At 41.7% G+C, this 20,179-nt stretch overlaps 2 protein-coding genes across 2 annotated transcripts; both read left to right on the top strand.

Moving 5' to 3' along the window:
- Window positions 1–4,740: 4,740 nt before the first annotated feature.
- Window positions 4,741–10,978, top strand: LOC120059062 (serine--tRNA ligase, cytoplasmic-like). The gene is made up of 11 exons (XM_039007845.1): window positions 4,741–4,876; window positions 5,872–5,942; window positions 6,100–6,183; window positions 6,283–6,441; window positions 6,624–6,767; window positions 6,900–7,055; window positions 7,241–7,462; window positions 7,707–7,836; window positions 9,765–9,922; window positions 10,027–10,156; window positions 10,349–10,978. Exons 1-11 carry the CDS (start codon window positions 4,741–4,743, stop codon window positions 10,504–10,506), a joined length of 1,548 nt encoding a protein of 515 aa, XP_038863773.1. The 3' UTR covers window positions 10,507–10,978.
- Window positions 10,979–14,413: 3,435 nt separating this feature from the next.
- On the top strand, window positions 14,414–20,133 carry tmem106c (transmembrane protein 106C). The gene is made up of 8 exons (XM_039007846.1): window positions 14,414–14,663; window positions 15,315–15,573; window positions 15,699–15,762; window positions 16,463–16,622; window positions 16,745–16,885; window positions 17,076–17,125; window positions 18,126–18,179; window positions 18,296–20,133. Exons 2-8 carry the CDS (start codon window positions 15,363–15,365, stop codon window positions 18,414–18,416), a joined length of 801 nt encoding a protein of 266 aa, XP_038863774.1. The 5' UTR covers window positions 14,414–14,663; window positions 15,315–15,362; the 3' UTR covers window positions 18,417–20,133.
- The last annotated feature ends 46 nt before the right edge of the window (window positions 20,134–20,179 follow it).

Below are 20,179 nucleotides of genomic sequence, written 5' to 3'. Positions count from 1 at the left end.
AGGAGGGGCTGGTGACACAGGCAAACAGGAATGGGAAGAAGGGATATTTTTGAAACAGCCTCATTTGATACATTTCAAATGAGAAACAAAGTATTTCCCCTAGCCTCATAGAGAAACAGAAAGTATTTCCCCTTAACCTCATAAAGAAACAAAAAGTCTTTCCACAATTCCTGGAAAAAGGATGCTCCAATTTCCCCAAACCCTCATACAGAAACAGAAATTATTTCCAAAAACCTCATATAGAAACCTAAACTCTGTGTGTGGGGTAGTACACTCTTAGAGAAAAAAATGTGCTTTCTAGAACCTAAAAGGGTTCGTTGGATGTCCCCATAGGGGAACCCTGCGAATAACCCTTTTTGGTTCCTGGTAGAAACCTTTTGGTTAACAGCTTCTATCCCCAAGCCATAAGACTGCCGGACAATGAATCAAATGGCCAACCAGACTACTTACATTGACACCCCCCCTTTGTTTTTACACTGCTGCTGCTCAATGTTTATTATGCATTTTCACTTTACCCCTACAGTTGAAGTCGGAAGTTTACACACACTTAGGTTGGAGTCATTAAAACTCGTATTTCAACCAATCCACAAATTTCTTGTAAACAAACTATAGTTTTGGCAAGTCAGTTAGGACTTCTACTTTGTGGATGACACAAATAATTTTTCCAACAATTGTTTACAGACAGATTATTTCACTTATCACAATTCCAGTGGGTCAGAAGTTTACATACACTAAGCTGACTGTGCCTTTAAACAGCTTGGAAAATTCCAGAAAATGATGCCAAAGTCCAGTGGTCTTCACTTACAGATTCAAACGGCCTCTTGAAACATAGGGGGGGAAACCCTCTGTGTTAACATGTTGTTCAATATTGTTTCACAATCTCCCACTGCAATATTTCCAGTGCTGGAAAAAGTACCCAATTGTCATACTTGAGTAAAAGTAAAGATAATTTAAAAGAAAATCACCCAGTAGAATACTACTTGAGTTAAAGTTTTTATAAAGTATCCGGTTTTAAATGTACTTAAAGGGATAGTTAACCAAAATTACATATTGGTTTTCTTACCTTGTAAGCAGTCTACAAACACGGTATGACGGAAATCGATGCTTTGGTTTAGTTTTACTGGCACTGTTTCCAAATGCTGACCTTTTAGCTCAAGTCTTGGTATGAATATTATAATTTTTAATGCATCATGTTGTAATCATGTAGGACTTTGTTGAGTTTCCCGATCAATTTGAGATACTTTCGGATGATTTGGACATGATGCCCGAAAAATGCTAATATCTTGAGTCTCATCTTTCTATCAAATCAAATCAAACTTTATTTGTCACATGCGCCAAATACAACAAGTGTAGACCTTACCGTGAAATGCTTACTTACAAGCCCTTAACCAACAGTGCAGTTCAAGAAGAGTTAAGAAAATATTTACCAAATAAACTAATGTAAAAAATAATTATAAAAAGTAACACAATAAGAATAACGAGGTTATATACAGGGGGTACCGGTACCGAGTCAGTGTGAGGGGGTACAGGTTAGATGAGGTAATTTGTACGTGTAGGTAGGGGTGAAATGACTATGCATAGATAATAAACAGTGAGTAGCAGCAGTGTATAGAAGTGAGGGGGGGGGGGGTCAATGTCAATAGTCCGGAGGCAATTTTCTTAATTGTTCAGCAGTCTTATGCCTTGGGGGTAGAAGCTGTTGAGGAGCCTTTTGGTACTAAACTTGGCGCTCCGGTACCACTTGCCATGCGGTAGAAGAGAGAACAGTCTATAACTTGAGTGACTGGAGTCTCTGACAATTTTATGGGCTTTCTTCTGACACCGCCTGTTATATAGGTCCTGGATGGCAGGAAGCTTGGCCCCAGTGATGTACTGGGCCATACGCACTACCCTCTGTAACGCCTATTCCAGGCGGTGATGCAACCGGTCAGGATGCTCTCAATGGTGCAGCTGTAGAACCTTTTGAGGATCTGGGGACCCATGCCAAATCTTTTCAGTCTCCTGAGGGGGAAAGGGTTTGTCGTGCCCTCTTCACGACTGTCTTGGCATGTTTGGACCATGATAGTTCATTGGTGATGTGGACTCTAAGGAACTTGAAACTCTCGACCCGCTCCACTACAGCCACGTCGATGTTAAAAACTTCTTCGGGATCGGTGTCCCTTCCACGGAACGGTTGAGCTAACGTAGGCTAATGCGATTAGCATGAGTTTGTAAGAAAATTTCCCAGGACATAGACATATCTGATATTGGCAAAAAGCTTAAATTCTTGTTAATCTAACTGCACTGTTCAATTTACAGTACTTATTACAGTGAAAGAATACCATGCTATTATTTGAGGAGTGCACAATTTTGAACATGAAAAGTTATTAATAAACAAATTAGGCACATTTGGGCAGTCTTGATACAAAACATTTTATTACGGCAGAGTGGGAGATAAAAAGCCACGTCCTTCAAACACGTCCCCTAGAGAGTAGTCACACCAGTGTAAACTTGGGGGAAGAGCTGAGGGAAGTAGTTGCAGTGTGGAAGTTGGAGAGGGATAATATAACGATTCCTGTGACCACTGACAACACTAGAAATATTGTAAATGCAGTTGCACTAGCTGGATTGGGGCCACAGATTTAACCATGGAAAGAGGTCTGGTGATATGGCTGAATATAAACAGTGTAGTTATTCCCTCCGCAAGGCAATCAAACAAGCGAAATTCCGGTACAGGGACAAGGTGGAGTCGTAATTCAACGGCTCAGACACAAGATGTATGTGGCAGGGTCTACCGGAAATCATGGTCCCCCCTCCTTCTTAGTGGCTGATGTGAGTAAAACATTTAAACATGTTAACCCTCACAAGGCTGCTGGCCCAGACGGCATCCCGAGCCGCGTCCTCAGAGCATGCGCAGACCAGCTGGCTGGTGTGTTTACAGACATATTTATTAGCTCCCTATCTCAGTCTGTTGTCCCCATATGCTTCAAGATGGTTACCATTGTTCCTGTACCCAAGAAGGCAAAGATAGCTGAACTAAATAACCACTGCCCCGTAGCACTCAATTCTGTCATCATGAAGTGCTTTGAGAGGCTAGTCAAGGATCATATCACCGCCACCTTACCGGCCACCCTAGAGCCACTTCAGTTTGCATACCGCCCCAACAGGTCCACAGATGACGCAATCGCCATCGCACTGCACACTACCCTATCCCATCTGGACACAAATAATACATATGCAAGAATGCTGATCATTGACTACAGTTCAGCATTCAACACCATAGTACCCTCCAAGCTCATCATCAACCTGGAGGCCCTGGTCAACCCCTCCTTGTGCAACTGGGTCCTGGACTTTCCCAAGGTGCCTCCCAGGTGGTGAAGGTAGGAAACAACATCTCCACTTCGCTGACCCTCAACACTGGGGCCCCACAAGGGTGTGTGCTCAGCCCTCTCCTGTACTCCCTGTTCACCCATGACTGCGTGGCCATGCAAACCTCCAACTCAATCATCAAGTTTGCAGACGACACAACAGTAGTGGGCTTGATCACCAACAATGACGAGACAGCCTAAAGGGAGGAGGTGAGGGCACCCGGAGTGTGGTGTCAGGAACAAAAAAAGGAGATGATCGTGGACTTCAGGAAACAGCAGAGGGAGCACCCCCCCTATCCACATCGAAGGGTCAGCAGTGGAGAAGGTGGAAAGTTTTAAGTTCCTGGGCGTACACATCACAGACAAACTGAAATGGTTCACCCACACAGACAATGTGGTGAAGAAGGCGCAACAGCACCTCTTCAACCTCTGGAGGCTGAAGAAATTTGGCTTGTCACCCAAAACCCTGAGAAACTTTTACAGATGCACAATCGAGAGCATCCTGTCAGGCCGTATCACAGCCTGGTACGGCAACTGTACCACCCTCAACCGCAAGGCTCTCCAGAGGGTGGTGCGGTCTGCACAATGCATCACCGGGGGCAAACTACCTGCCCTCCATGACACCTACAGCACCCGATGTCACAGGAAGGCCAAAAAGATCATCAAGGACAACAACCACCCAAGCCACTGCCTGTTCACATCACTACCATCCAGAAGGCGAGGTCAGTACAGGTGCATCAGGAGAGACTGAATAACAGCTTCTATCTCAAGGCCATCAGACTGGTAAACAGCAATCACTAACTCAGAGAGGCTGCTCCCTACATTGAGACCCAATCACTGGCCACTTTAATAAATGGATCACTAATCACTTTAAACAATGCCACTTTAAATAATGGTACTTTAATAATGTTTACATTTCTTACATTACTCATATCATATGTATATACTGTATTTTATACCATTTATTGCACCTTGTCTATGCCGCTCGGACTTCGCTCAACCATATATTTATATGTACACATTCTCATTCACCCCTTTAGATTTGTGTGTATTAGATAGTTGTTGGGGAATTGTTATATTACTTAGATATACTGCACTGTCGGAACTAGAAACAAGCATTTCGCTACACTCTCATTAACCTCTGCTAACCATGTGTATGTGATCAATACAATTAGATTTTTTTTAAGGGAGTATAAGGTATAAGGGGTATAAGGGAGTTGTACTCCAGTCTAGTACGTGGCGGTAATGCAACATTTATTGGATGCCAACCGCCCTTAAACCTCATCGAAGAAGAAGGAAGTGACGTAATCGTGCCGCTGGTACTTTTCACACCGGCTTGCTTTTTTCTGTTACTCTGCACCGTTTTTGACAGTCATCAAAGCGTGGAATCATCATGGTGCTCGATTTAGACCAATTTCGAACCGATAAAGGCGGTGATCCTGAAGTAATCAGAGAAACTCAAAGAAAAAGGTTCAAAGATGTGTCACTTGTGGATAAACTAGTACACGCAGACACAGAATGGAGAAAATGTAAGTTCCGACTGCAAGCTAGCGTTAGCATTCATTGAATCGGATGGTGGTGTCCACTCACATGGCTAGCTTCATGCATTTATTATAGGTAGTTAAAAGCTGGTCTTGTAGTCACCCAGATATAAATTAAGAAATTCAAGCATAATACGTCAGTTCACGTTTTTAGATAATTTATAGTGAATTATATGCCTGGATATTCTCAGCTAAACTCTGGTTAGTTGGTAGCCTGCGTTAGCTAGCTAACGTTAGTTAGTCACCAGCCGTTAGCAAATGACTATGTATAACGTTAGCCAGTTAGCTATCCAGCTACGTTAGTTCACTAACCACAACCATAAACTTTTCCTTCCCATGTATTACTACAAATAAGTAAAGTACAAAACACACACACCTGATATGTCGTTCATTGTTGTCTAATATTAATTTAGCTAACTGAAACAATGTATGCTTCAGTAACTAAACTACCAAGGAAAACCCAAACGATGGTTCGCTACGTCATCCTATCCACACTGACTGTAGCTACAATCTGATGCAATCCCCATCCAACATACCCATAGCAAATGCATCAAAACCTTTCTCCTCTCAGCGTCCCACAGCTGTTATTGGGTCTTGGCTAGAAGGAATCCAGCTTTTGCCAGAATTTACTTTTCGTAGTAGGTTTAGGATAATTTACGTAGCAGGTTAGGATAAGTAGGTGAAGGTTAGGAAAAGGGTTAGCTAAAATGGAAAAAAATGATCAACTTTTGGTGTAAATTTGAAAAGCAGGATCCCATCTATACATGACCCTGTTATTGGGACTTGATGGAAAATAGCATAGATGCAGATTTGACTGAGATTGTATGTTGGACTACTCAAGTCTACATGGTTATGGGGGTCGCCTGTGAGCGTCACTAACGTTATAGCTACTTGTCGTGACACCTAGGGAGAGGCACAAACACCATTTTATTGATTCATGGCGTGCATATGACGCTGACCCTTGCCCTTTCCATGCTCACCAGGTCGTTTCACTGCCGACAACCTCAACAAGGCAAAGAATTTATGCAGCAAGACAGTTGGAGAGAAAATGAAGGTACAACCTGTGAAGCTGCTGGTGAACTATATAGGCTTTATGTAACCTACATGGCTACATGTCCCCCCCCATCAGTCTGAAAGCATTATGTTCTATTCTATATGCAGATACTTTATTTCTACCAGTTCACCCTGTTCTGTGCCTTTTCTATATACAGAAGAGGGAGCCAGTTGGGGATGACGAGGATTCTGTCCCAGACGACGCCCAGAACTTAGAGGCCCTGACGGCAGACACACTATCGGTAGGTCAACTCGCTAGCCAGCAGTTCATCTATATGCTGATTGACTTGTGCGTCCCATACTCATGGGTATGTTTCATGTCTATTTTCCCCTTTTTCTAGCCCCTCACGGTCACCCAGATCAAGAAGGTCCGTCTGCTTGTAGATGAGGCAGTGCAGAAATCTGACAGTGAGAGGGTAAAGCTGGAGGAGGAGCGCTTTCAATACCTGCGAGAGATCGGGAACCTCCTGCATCCATCTGTGCCCATCAGTAATGATGAGGTGGGTGTCATGGAATTTGAATTCCCATCAGCAATAGGGAGATGGATGAAAGTTCACATTGCCTCAGGGAGAAAATATTAATTCTCATGCCTTGTCTGCTGCCTCTGTCTAATGAATTAATTTTGTTTTGCCTCTTGTTTACTTGTCTACTCTGTAATTTACCTTGTCTCTCTCCTTGCCAGGATGCTGATAACAAAGTGGAGCGCACCTGGGGAGACTGTACTGTGCAGAAGAAGTATTCCCACGTAGACCTGGTTGTCATGATCGACGGCTACGACGGAGAGAAAGGAGCTATAGTGGCTGGGAGCCGTGGCTACTTCCTCAAAGCAAGTTCTTAGTCACACACATATGTAGCCAATACACTCACAGGCCGATTCATACCAGGTGTAATTCTGTTAAACTCAGTGTGTATCCTTGATAGTTATCCTTACTGACTGTTTCCCTTTTTGTGTTTGTAGGGGCCGCTAGTTTTCCTGGAGCAGGCATTGATCACTTATGCTCTGCGGATGCTCCACAGCAAGAACTACGAAATGCTCTACACCCCCTTCTTCATGAGGAAAGAGGTCATGCAGGAGGTGGCCCAGCTCAGCCAGTTTGATGATGAACTTTACAAGGTATGATGGATTTGAAACTAATCTTCCTTTCATTCCTATTGCGGGATAGGGCCCAATATGTTTTTTTTTTCTTCATGACTCTTAGTTTTGTTGCATGTTAAGACAAATATGTATTTTTGATGTTCATTTTGATGTGGGTGTTTTTGTGTAATGTATTCACTCTGCATTCCCTGCTTGTCTCTCAGGTGATTGGGAAGAGCAGCGAGAAATCTGAGGACACGGCCATAGATGAGAAGTACCTGATTGCCACCTCAGAGCAGCCCATCGCAGCCTTCCTAAGAGACGAGTGGCTGAAGCCAGAGGACCTGCCAATGCGCTACGCCGGCCTCTCCACCTGCTTCAGACAGGAAGTGGGTTCCCACGGGCGTGACACCCGAGGCATCTTCAGGGTGCACCAGTTTGAGAAGGTAAGTGGGCATTTTCTCAAAGTAGACGTGGTGGGTGTGTCAAGGTCAGTGTAGAAAAGGCAACAGCTTTGTTGTAGTGCTTTGCATTTTATAGGCCTAATTGGAGAAGCATAAAGTCTGGTTATTATTGACAATTTACAGATCATGTCAAGTGATACACATTTTCCAGAACAGGTCATTTTTTTGGGGGGTGGGCCTGTGGTAATGATTGTGAAATACTAATGAACACACTCTCTGCCCCCAGATAGAGCAGTTTGTTTTTGCCTCTCCTCATGACAACAAGTCCTGGGAGATGATGGATGAGATGATTGGGACGGCTGAAGAGTTCTACCAGACACTAGGGATCCCCTACCGCATCATCAACATAGTATCAGGTAGGTCCTGCAGATAGTCCTCCCCAACACGTCTGTTCCTCTCTGGGACAGAGACTAATGATCACATGGCAATTCCATACGCGGTTGGCCCAAAGATATTTATGTTTTGGATCTTTATTGGATGATTATTGAGAAATAATGGATTAAAGTTGGGAATTGTGACATTTTGGGCTTACCAAGGGTTTCTGTAAGACAACACAACAATGAGGCTGTAGTTGCTACAAATCCTGTCTTGATGTCATTTGAAGCCTTGTGTGCTTTGAAATACAAGTTTTAGATTAAATGGATAGTGCTAGATTCTAAATGTAGTTTAAAGGGAGTTGAGGTTAGTTTTGTGCACCAATGCTAACTAGCGTTAGCGCAATGACTGGAAGTCCAGTGTTTCTCCTCTGAAATGTTTTCAGCAGTGGTGGCAAAGGTGGGGGGGGGGGGGGTTCATTGTTGCTACTAGTGTTAGTGCAGTGACATGTTAGCTTTTGCTTGTCATTGTGCTAATGCTACTTAGCATTGGCTCGCGACACCGCCTGCAACTTATTTCAAACTGCAGGCAGGGCCATACCTAGGGTCCAAACCATACATTGGTATCCATAAGACCGTTTGACTCTGGGTAAGTAAAATAGGGCATTAAAGTCCAATGCAGCTGTTTTTTTCTCTTTTCAATATCAAATCATTTCTGGGTAACCAATTAAAGTACCTAACTGTGATTGTTTTCAATTAAAATGGTCAAAAAGAAACAAAAGTAGCTTCTTAGCAAAGAGCAATTTCTAAAGCAAGAATTTTGCTTGGACTGTCTGGGAGTAGTCTGAGTGGGGATGGAAAAACTTTAAACTAGCTGTTTTTGGCAGAGGTTTAGAACTCTTTCTTATTGGTCTAAAGTAATTTACCGCCAAAGCTCCATCACACCACAACAGGCTGAAATTTCAGGTGGTATTTTCAAACAGTTCTTACACTAAGGCATCATCATTTTCACAATATTATTCCAAACTCAGAGTGTGTAAAATATAGATAAACACAGGTAAATCACATTTTTGACTGCACTGGGCCTTTAAAGGGATACTTTGGGCTTTTGGCAATTAAGCCCCTTCTACTTCACCGGAGTCAGATGAACTTGTGGAGAAAAAATGTCTGCGTCCTGTATGAAGGAAGTTGGAGGTAGTTTCACGAGCCAATGCTAACTAGCTTTTGCACAATAACCGGAAGCCTATGGTATCCATGAGTTCATATGAATCTGGGGAAGAAGATAAAATCCTGAGGTATCCCTTATTGCCAGAATCTTGCATTATTCCGTTAAGTATACATCATGACAATCCCGCTCAGCCCAGTCAAAACTGTTCGCTGCCCTGGCACCCCAATGGTGGAACAAACTCCCTCACGACGCCAGGTCAGCGGAGTCAATCACCACCTTCCGGAGACACCTGAAACCCCACCTCTTTAAGGAATACCTAGGATAGGATATGTAATCCTTCTAACCCCCCCCTCCCCCTTAAAAGAGTTAGATGCACTATTGTAAAGTGGTTGTTCCACTGGATATCATAAGGTGAATGCACCAATTTGTAAGTCGCTCTGGATAAGAGCGTCTGCTAAATGACTTAAATGTAAATGTAAATGACAATAACAGTCACTCATAAATGTTAACATGCCATTTTTAATAAGACCCTTCTCATTGTAAGGTATTACAATGACCTTTTATCCTGTGTGATTTATGTGACACATAACGGACATTTCCCTTGCGAGCTGTTTTGAGGGTGTCTTACTACCTACATGTCTTTTTTTTTTTTTCACCTTTTATTTAACCAGGTAGGCTAGTTGAGAACAAGTTCTCGTTTACAACTGCGACCTGGCCAAGATAAAGCAAAGCAGTGCGACACAAACAACACCGAGTTACACATGGGATGTCTGAGCCTCTGTGTCTGTCTGCTCCCACCCAGGTGCTCTGAACCATGCAGCCAGTAAGAAGCTGGACTTGGAGGCCTGGTTCCCAGGCTCCGCAGCCTTCAGAGAGCTGGTCTCCTGCTCCAACTGTTTAGACTACCAGGCCCGTCGGCTGCGTATCCGCTACGGACAGACTAAAAAGATGATGGACAAGGTGAGCAGTCTTTACATAGAATCTGGATTTGCTTCCATAATCAAAGTCATAGTAAGATGGAATATTTGAACCAGTTTTAAAACAACACTTCCTGTGTTCTTCAGGCTGACTATGTGCACATGCTCAACGCAACCATGTGTGCCACCACACGTGTAATGTGTGCTATCCTGGAGACGTACCAGACCGAAGAGGGTGTCGTCATTCCAGAGGTACTCCGGAACTTCATGCCTCCAGGTGAGAGACAGTATTTTTTTTTAACCCGGTTTTGTGAAGGAGCCTGCAATACTTTTGCCCTATGCATGGAAGATGGTGGTCATGAAAGTTTGTCTTTCTCACAGAGTACTTATGCATATTTGATGACTAGTATTGCCATGAATACTGTGTGTGTGGACATAATTTTAATTCCTCTGCTATTCATTTTCTTAGGTATGACAGAGATGCTGAAGTTTGTGAAGCCTGCGCCTATTGACGTGGAGACGTCCAAGAAGCAGAAGAAGCAGCAGGATGGAGGGAAGAAGAAGAAACAGGGAGGTGGAGACCAGCTCCAGAACCAAGTGGAGAACATGTCTGTCAACGATTCTTAAGACACCATCATCATTCCTATCCTTAAGTTCCCGTCACTTATTATCACAGAGCCCTGTTCTACTGTAGAACCAGAGTACTTTGGAAAAGGGAAAGGCCATTGGCGTTGTTAGGGAAACAGCTTGGGGGTAATGGTAATGTTAGGTCTGCTGCATGCAATTGTCGTCACTAAGATCCAAACAAAGTCTATCAAGTCTGAACTCTGGAATTCTGTGAAATTTCGTTTGAAGCAACTTTGCGACATCTTGTGTATATAAGGTGCTTTAAGAAATAAGGTTGCTTTGATGTTCTGAACTCAATTTTTATTATCTTATTGCATATCACCATAAATCACACACGTAATCTGGACCCATTGTTTTCCTACATTGTTGCTTGCCTTTAGGTCATTTGCTTCTAATTACGTCTGTATGTACTATTGTAAGACGAGGCATTGATAAAGTGGTGCGCTGTAACAATACAAAATCTGAATGACACTTTCCTAATGTTTTTTTCCCCCTCCGATCTGAGAGATGTCAGTGCCTGCAATACCTGCAAACAGTCAGATAGCGTCTGAACTGAAGGATATTAGATGAATGGCATTAAGTGAGAAGTTCATTTTGGTTAGTCATTTACCTCCTGAGACTTCACACACAAAGCAAGCTCGCCACCTGACGTCAACAGTGCTAAAATAGTGTGGAGTTGGTTAAGATCCCAAATTTAACAGAGTTGTATTATTTCGTAAAGGGGCCTTACACGTCATTTACACCCAGGGATCATGAACCAGTTGATTTAGTGGCGTAATATCCTGAAACACTATACTTTCATCTGTTGTTCCAGGAGCACAGCCCTGCCAAAGATGAGTGATATCTGACAATAATGAAAGCAGAGTGCACACTATTAGAGGTTTCATACATGACAACTGACTTCAAAACAGCGTGCATAATATTTTTCCTAATGTAATACATATCTATTAGTAACCCTGTATTGTTATTGAGGATGGGAGGAAAACAATCTTGATTGATTTTGTGAATGTTCTTGGCCTCTTGACTGGCTTTTTTGGTCTAAGTTTCTGGGGCGTGTTAAGGTGGTCCATCCTGAGGGCATGCAAATATGAATGAAGCTGTTCAGACGTCAGATTATTAGTGTGTCATTGAAGTACTGTTAGTATGATTGTTTGGTTTTGTAGATAATAGATTAACATTTTTCAAGGCTCATGAAAGAAGCAATTTTATCAGTGTCTAACATGGTTTCAATGAACAGTTTTTCAAAAGATCAGATTGATTTAAAGCTCCATATTCAGTGGCCCTGTCCTTTGCCCTCCATTAGATGTCTGACACAGACAGAAAAGCTGCAGAAGAAAAGCAAGTGTTAGTTTTTGTCCTTGAGCGGGATTGACATTTTGGAGCAGAAAGCCAAGGTGAGAGCCTACTCCGTAAGCAAAATGACATACAAAATACACATTTCAGTAATCTTGTCCTGACATTAACATCGTGTGCATTTTAGTTGCTGAATGAAAGGTAAAAATACATATTTTCTGGATGTAAAAAAAAATACGTATTTTCCGGAGGTTGAAAACATGTCATTTGCAGACATAGTAAATAAATATTTTTCAGTCATTGATTCTATGGCCAAATTTAAGCTGCTAAAAATTCTCAATTCTCAACATTTGCATTACAACACAATTATACTTTTTTCACATTTTAATAGAAAAGAGGAGCCAAATTAAGATTGCAACAAAATATGTATTATTACTCATCTATCACGCAATTATGCTTGCTTTTCCAAAATCTGGCAGCAATGATGTTCAAAGTAGTAAAACATACATAATAAACCAACAGACCAGTTCAACTACAATACCATTCTGAATAATGGTTAGAGATTTATTTAATTTTCTTGCTATTATTGTGATATGTTGTCGTTTATATCCTTAGTTGAATGCACTGACTGTAAGTCACTGGATAAGAGCGGCTGCTGTATGACCAAAATGTAAACGGAAAAACAAACACTTGCAAAGCATGCTGGCTATTAATGAGCTCTGCCCCCAAACAAGTACAATTTGGTTGGTGCGGACCAGATCCAAATCTGAACAAATCATAGACGTTAAAGGCTATGTTTCACAAGTTTGAACATCACAGTACAGTTTTGTACAGTAGAACACAGAAGAGTACACTACGGTACAGGACAGTTCAGTTTTATTCAGTAGAGGACAGTACAGAATAGTTAACTAAGTAGAGTAGAGTACAGTTTTGCTTCAGTAGTACATTACAGTAGAGTAGAGTACCGTTTACTTCAGTAGAGTACATTACAGTAGAGTACAATTTACTACAGTAGAGTATATTACAGTAGAATACATTACAGTAGAGTACAGTTTACTACAGTAGAGTATATTACAGTAGAATACATTACAGTAGAGTACAGTTTACTTCATTAGAGTACATTACAGTAGAGTACAGTTTACTTCAGTAGAGTACATTACAGTAGAGTATATTACAGTAGAGTACAGTAGAGTAAAGTAAGATACATTATAGTACACTTTTCTTTACTGTAGTCTAGTGTAGTCTCCACTGCATTGTACTGTACTGGACTCTACTGTACTATACTCTAATTTTCTGTACTGTACTGTGTATTGTAATGTTCTATACTCGGGCTGTGCTCTACTGTACTGTGCTGTCCAAACTTGTGAAACATAGAAATCTGAACCAATTCTAGACGTCTATATTTGGGCTAAATCAAGGCCGGTCCGGACTGGACTAAATCTGAACGTCTATATTTGGGCCAAATATAGGCTGGATTGGACTCTGTGATTGGTTCAGATTTGTTTCGGACCGGTAAGTCCGTGGACGTTGAAATCAAGGACTGCATCAAAAAAAAGACGCTGCCTAACGTTAAATGCTTAGTTGCGTAGGGTCCAACTCCAAAGGAATAGCCTAGGGTCTAACTCAAAAGGAAGAACTTAGGCTCCAACTCCAAGGTCAGAGCCTAGGGTTCAACTCCAAGGGAAGAGGCTCCAACTCCAAGGTCAGAGCCTAGGGTTCAACTCCAAGGGAAGAGGCTCCAACTCCAAGGTCAGAGCCTAGGGTTCAACTCCAAGGGAAGAGGCTCCAACTACAAGGTCAGAGCCTAGGGTTCAACTCCAAGGGAAGAGGCTCCAACTACAAGGTCAGAGCCTAGGGTTCATCTCCAAGGGAAAATGAAACTGCTTCATTATGATGAAGTCTAAAAAGGACAAATGTACACTTGGTTTACAGAAATAATTGGGCCCCTTACATTTTTCTGTGTTTCTATGGTGTTGTGTAATACAACTGCCCCATCCTCCCTCTTCCAATAATCTTCATTTCGCTTTTTATTTAATAATGTCCAGAAGGGAACAAATGGAATGTATTTGATACCATTCCACTTATTCCACTCCAGCCATTACCACGAGCCTGTTCTCCCAATTAAGGTGCCACCAACCTCATGTGATATACAGTACAAGTCAAAAGTTTGGACACACCTACTCATTCAAGAGTTTTTCTTTAGTTTGACTATTTTCTACATTATAGAATAATAGTGAAGACATGAAATAACACATATGGAATAATGTAGTAACCAAACAAGTTTTAAACAGATGAAAATATATTATATATTTGAAATTCTTCAAATAGCCACCCTTTGCCTTGATGACAGCTTTGCACGCTCTTAATAAAGTAAAGAAAAACCCTTGAATGAGTAGGTGTTCTAAAACCTTTGACCGGTTGTGGACATTACTTTATTTCAATATTATTTTATTTTTATGTAGGGATGTGCAAAACGGAAACTTCGCAAACTTCTTCCAAAATAAAAACTGTAGGCGTAAATCCTGGTTTGCACTGTATCTTTAAGAATATTTTCAAGCGCCCACTAGAATGAAGCAGATTGCAAGCCCATCAACAACCGGGCTGTAAACATTAGTCCAAACAGTTTCAAAAAGTTCAGTTTTATAACTAAAACCATTGGACAAATTCAGGTAGCTCCCGCCCGTTTAGTTCAGTTTGCTTCCGTTTAAGAAACGTTTTGCAACATAATCTGGGGAATGAATACACCCCTGCACAAGAACGAACTGCAAAGTGAGTGTCACGAGTTCCTGGCAAAACAACACGATCAATGACTTGATAGCCTTGCCTGAATGTTCTTCGAAATATCGTCAACCAAATATATATAGGTAAGACAACTATTATGTCTGAAGACGCAAGCCTAGTGCAGGTTGTGCACCTTGGTAAACGTTGACAGCTAGCTAGTTAACTTTGCTTGCTAGCTAACAGCTCGATAGCTAAATTAGCTAGCTACTTACCTTACGTAACTTTACCGCTAGCAAGATAGCTCAAACATTCTCGACCGCAGTGGCACTAAGCTTGCTGTTGTAATTGTGCTTTGATTCGACTAAGTAACTGATAGTTGTGTTGTTGTTGGACATAATACCTTACTAGCCAATGTGTAGCTAGCTAGCTATTGTATTGTGATAGTGTTCATAGCTATGTTTTTAATTTTTTATGCCTATCCAGATACTTCCACGTTTGACATTAAGAGGCCACGCCCTACGCCATTTATTCCGATTGCCGTATCTGTGCTATAGGGTATAGTAGTAGTGCCTGGGACATTATGTGCTTTGAGGCCTGGCATACTGGCCAACGTCTGTCTAGTCTGGAAATCCCAGACCTACTGTAGGGCAATACAACTGGAACATTGTTTACATTGTGGGAGGCAACCCATCTGCAGTAGGCTAATCATTTTAAAAACAATTGCCAAACGTTGATTATTAGCCTAAATACGTCCTGCCCTTTACTCAACAACTTTTGTTTTTGCTGTGCCCTAGGGTCTGTCCTTTGAAAAAAGGCTGGCTTGATTATCTGCCAGCCAGCTCATGGGCACTCAATGGTCCCGAAGCGAAAGCGACAGCAGTCTTCTGCTCGTCCCGGAGGTTGGGACAGGGTGGCAGACGGGGGATGATGATGATGACTCGCTGGATGGACTGGACAGACAGGAGGACATTGCTCGGTTCCCTTATGTAGAGTTTACTGGCAGGGACAGTATTACCTGTCCAACATGCCAAGGCACTGGCCACATCCCCTCAGGTGAGACATTTCCTGTCTCGATTCCTGTCCTACTGGGCATTGATTGCTGTACTGATGTGGTAGGAATCATTATGATGATGTTCTCCCATTTGACTTGACCCTCTTCTGTGGTCATTGTCCTTCAGAGCAGGTCAATGAGCTTGTGGCTCTGGTTCCCTACAACGACCAGAGACTCCGGCCCCAGAGAACGTACGTTTTACAGCTAACCCTTTTTTCTCACCAGCTTATATCTGGATCAGTCACATACAGTTGAAGTCGGAAGTTTTCATACACTTAGGTTGGAGTCATTGAAACTCATTTTTCAACCACTCCACCATCCCAACCGTGAAGCACGGGGGTGGCAGCATCATGTTGTGGAGGTGGCTTTGCTGCAGGAGTGACTGGTGCACTTCACAAAATAAATGGCACTATCAGGCAGGAAAATTACAAACTTGACTCGGTTACACCAGCTCTGTCAGGAGGAATGGGCCAAAATTCACCCAACTTATTGTGGGAAGCTTGTGGAAGGCTACTCAAAACGTTTGACCCAAGTTAAACAATTTGAAGGAAATGCTACCAAATACTAATTGAGTGTATGTAAACTTCTGACCCACTGGGAATGTGATGAAAGAAATTAAAGCTGAAATAAATCATTCTCTACTATTATTCTGACATTTCACATTCTTAAAATAAAGTGGTGATCCTAACTGACCTTAAGACAGGGAATTTTTACTAGGATTAAATGTCAGAAATTGTGAAACTGAGTTTAAATGTATTTGGCTAAGGTGTATGTAAACTTCTGACTTCAACTGTACATAACCATCACATTCTGTCATTTTTGGTTGGTTCACAGTTTGTTTTTTGGTAAACATTGATTGTCAAAGTAAACAGGAAGTGCTATGTTTGACAGGAAGCTGTATGTGGTCCTCTCGGCGGTGCTATGTCTCCTGGCTTCCTCGCTGGTGGTCTTCTTCCTCTTTCCTCGCTCTGTCATGGTGGAGGATGATGGGATACGCTCTGTCACCGTGCAGTTTGATCACACCAACACTAAAGTCCTCATGAATATGACAGTAAGTCAGTAAATCGCGTGAAGATGTACTCTGTTAGTTGGAGATAAGATGGTCATTTGACTGTGCCTGATGTTTATGGTGTGTTCTGCTGACTGTTCATTTTCCCTGCTCCTATTTGTCAGAGCTCCTTGAACTTCACCAACTCAAACTTCTTCTCAGTGATGGTTGATAGTCTAAGCTGCCAGGTTCTCTATATGAAAACAGTCATAGGCACCATGCAGCTAGATAACGACATCACCATCCAGCCCCTGAGCCAGAGACAGGTAGGGCCTGCTGCAGTCTTAGACGCAGTGAACCATCACTTGGGACACATTCACTCCATGTTACATGTAGTTTAAGGATTGACTTGTATAAGTTACTTGCATCAAATATATGTCTTGTTTGCATTTCCTGCCAAAATTTCAGTTGACTTCTGGTCTTGACTATTTTAAAACATTTTTCTTTTTACTACAGGTGAACTTCACAGTCAGCGTTCAGATCAGTGGAAGCACCGCCTATGTTTAGTAAGTTAAAGGGACCTGTAAAGACCTGTATTTAGTTGTTTTTGTTTCAAGTCCTGTAATTGTTAATATATCAAATGTTATTTGTCACATGCGCCGAATACAACAGGTGTAGATCTTACTTACAAGCCCTTAAAACCTCTTAAGGATCCACCCCTTTTTTATGAATTTTTTGCCTAAAATGACATACCCAAATCTACCTGCCTGTAGCTCAGGATATGCATATTCTTGGTACCATTTGAAAGGAAATACTTTGAAGTTTGTGGAAATGTGAAAGGAATGTAGGAGAATATAACACAATAGATCTGGTAAAAGAAAAAAACAACCGTTCTTTTGTATTTTTGTTAACATCTTTGAAATGCAAGAGAAAGACCATAATGTATTATTCCAGCCCAGGTGCAATTTAGATTTTGTCCACTAGATGGCAGCAGTGTGTGCAAAGTTTTAGACTGATCCAATGAACCATTGCATTTCGGTTCAAAATGTTGTATCAAAACTGCCCAAATGTGCATAATTTGTTTATTAATAACTTCATGTTCATAATTGTGCACTCCTCAAATAATAGCATGGTATTCTTTCACTAATAGCTACTGTAAATTGGACAGTGCAGTTAGATTAACAAGAATTGAAGCTTTCTGCCAATATCAGATATGTCTATGTCCTGGGAAATGTTCTTGTTACTTACAACCTCATGCTAATCGCATTAGCCTACGTTAGCTCATCCATCTCGTGGACGGGACACCGATCCCGAAGAAGTTTTTAATTAATCAACAATGCAGTTTTAAGAAAATATTTACTAAATAAACTAAAGTAAAAAAAGTATCACAATAACGAGGCTATATACAGGGGGTACCGGTACTGAATCAATGTGGAGGCTATATACAGGGGGTACCGGTACTGAGTCAATGTGCAGGGGTACATGTTAGTTGGGGTAATTTGCACATGTAGGTTGGGGTAAAGTTATCTTTGTGAAGAGGTTCTAACCACTCTTTCCACCCTCCAGTGCCTTCTGCACCATGGCAAGCATCAAGGTTCACAATATCTTGGTTATCATGCAGTAAGTATATCCTACCTCCTCATTGTGAAAGCGTATCACTTCCATTTCTACCTCTTGCCATTTTGTCTTTATGATATTTCAAAGTGTTTAATCATAACTGTGTTCTACGTTCCCAGGACATCTGTGAAAACCTCCTACATGATGCGCACGGCCCAGAATACCCTGGAAGCCTATCGCTACATTGACTGTGGTTCAAACTCCACGGTTCACCAGCCCCCACGCCGACTGTGGCAGTAACCCTCCCTCCCTCACCACTAAAATCACCACCAGCCAGTGGTGAGGCCAAGAGTCCAGCAGCCAGGGACAGGGACCAAGATGCTGGGAGCCAGGCCACAAGAACCAGGGAATATTCCCAATCATTTCAGTCCAAGCATTTGTTTTGACTTCAGGATCATTAAGTTTGATCACTTGCCTTCATAAATGCAACAAACACCAGCTCTTCAGTAAATTATATTTAGCTGTTGTGCATTTGGCTGAAATTCAAGGCATGACTAATTTACATCCTGTTGAAGCCGCAACAATCTTGACTTTAGGAGGGAATTAGTTATCCTTTTCTTGAGCACAGTTACCGGTGTTACTACTGAATTATGACTGCGTATCCTGCTGTGCTAGTCCTTGCATTTGTGACATTGAGATCGTCCGTTCACATTTTTAAGTGTCCTTTGGTGTGGGTCCTATGATTTCAGGGACTTGGCATAGTAGGAATGTATAAAGTGACAGATATTTTATTGCGCAAGAAGGGAGATTTGCTCCCTGCTATTTATATCTGGGACTTGACAGGACTAGTCGAGGGATGTGCCTAAGACAATTTTGTTTGCACCTCAAAAATGGTACATAGGGCTATTGTTTGATATGTATCTCTGATTTATTTTCTGCTTTTTAATAAGGGAGAGTTACTGTCAGAAGGTACTAATATAAGTTACAACACTCTATTTGGGTGTTTCCCACTGATTTACTAAGCATTTATACAAGTACAAGATTAAACATAAGAGTAGTAATATATGATTGTAAAGTCCATAAAAAGGCAGGTTACATTTTTTTTCTTCTATGGGATCGAACATTTTACTGCCCTTAATTATGGGTGGGGGGGGGGGGGGAACCGCAAATGTTTTGCTAGAGCATGATTAGCTGGTAAATCCAACTCTCATGTCGAAGTACAACGTTGTTGACGTGATTGTTAACAATGTAATACTAAAAGCATAGTTTTGCCAAGTACACAGCACACTAGCACAGTGTATGGACCTCTGTCCGGAGGCCCAACTTGGACTTAATAACTCTGTAATGGCTTGCTAAAGGGATCTTTAAAGACAGCCACAGCAGTATTAACCAGGTCGGCATGACTAAAACGTCATTAACTCACTCACTGTCCTATTGTGTTGGGTATCTTCGTAATGTCGTTTACATTCCAAAGCACAGCCTCTTGTTGTCATAGACTTTATAATTAGCTGATGAAATGACTTGAAATTTAGTTTTGGAGTTTGGTATTTCGGGAGCGTTAAAAAGCGATAAGCTTGTGTGGTATTTCCAAGTTAGTGGATTGTGTTGTTTAATTTAGCTCTGCTGGTTAGATCTTTTGAATTGTGTTTGAACAGGGTTATTGCACTAAAGGGCAATGGAGACCGCCTGAGTGCCAATCTGTTTGTGCTATCATGCTAACTTCCTGTCACTCATTGTCATGCAAAACATGTTTGGCTTGACAATGACAGCAATGACTTGGCAAGAGCACAACCAGATCTGAGACCAGGCTACAATGGAGAAAGGTGAAAACAGATGGTGAGGTGTAACAAAACCAAAAAAAAACATGTGTTTTGTATGCTGAAGGAATATGACTGAATCATGCCTTTTAGGGGATGTGATTGAGGAAATGTATATATTTTTCAAATTCTAAAATGGGGAGAGAAAAAAGAATAAGGGAATGGTCAACTAATAAAGATGGTTACTTTTTTAATGAGAACATGTCTGTGTGTCGCTTGTGTGTGACGTTTCTGTTTTCAACCCTT

The sequence above is a fragment of the Salvelinus namaycush genome, chromosome 14 (assembly GCF_016432855.1).
Source record: "Salvelinus namaycush isolate Seneca chromosome 14, SaNama_1.0, whole genome shotgun sequence".
NCBI lineage: Eukaryota > Metazoa > Chordata > Actinopteri > Salmoniformes > Salmonidae > Salvelinus > Salvelinus namaycush.
The sequence above is the reverse complement of the archived record's forward strand: the minus strand, read 5'-3'. Positions and strand labels throughout refer to the sequence as shown.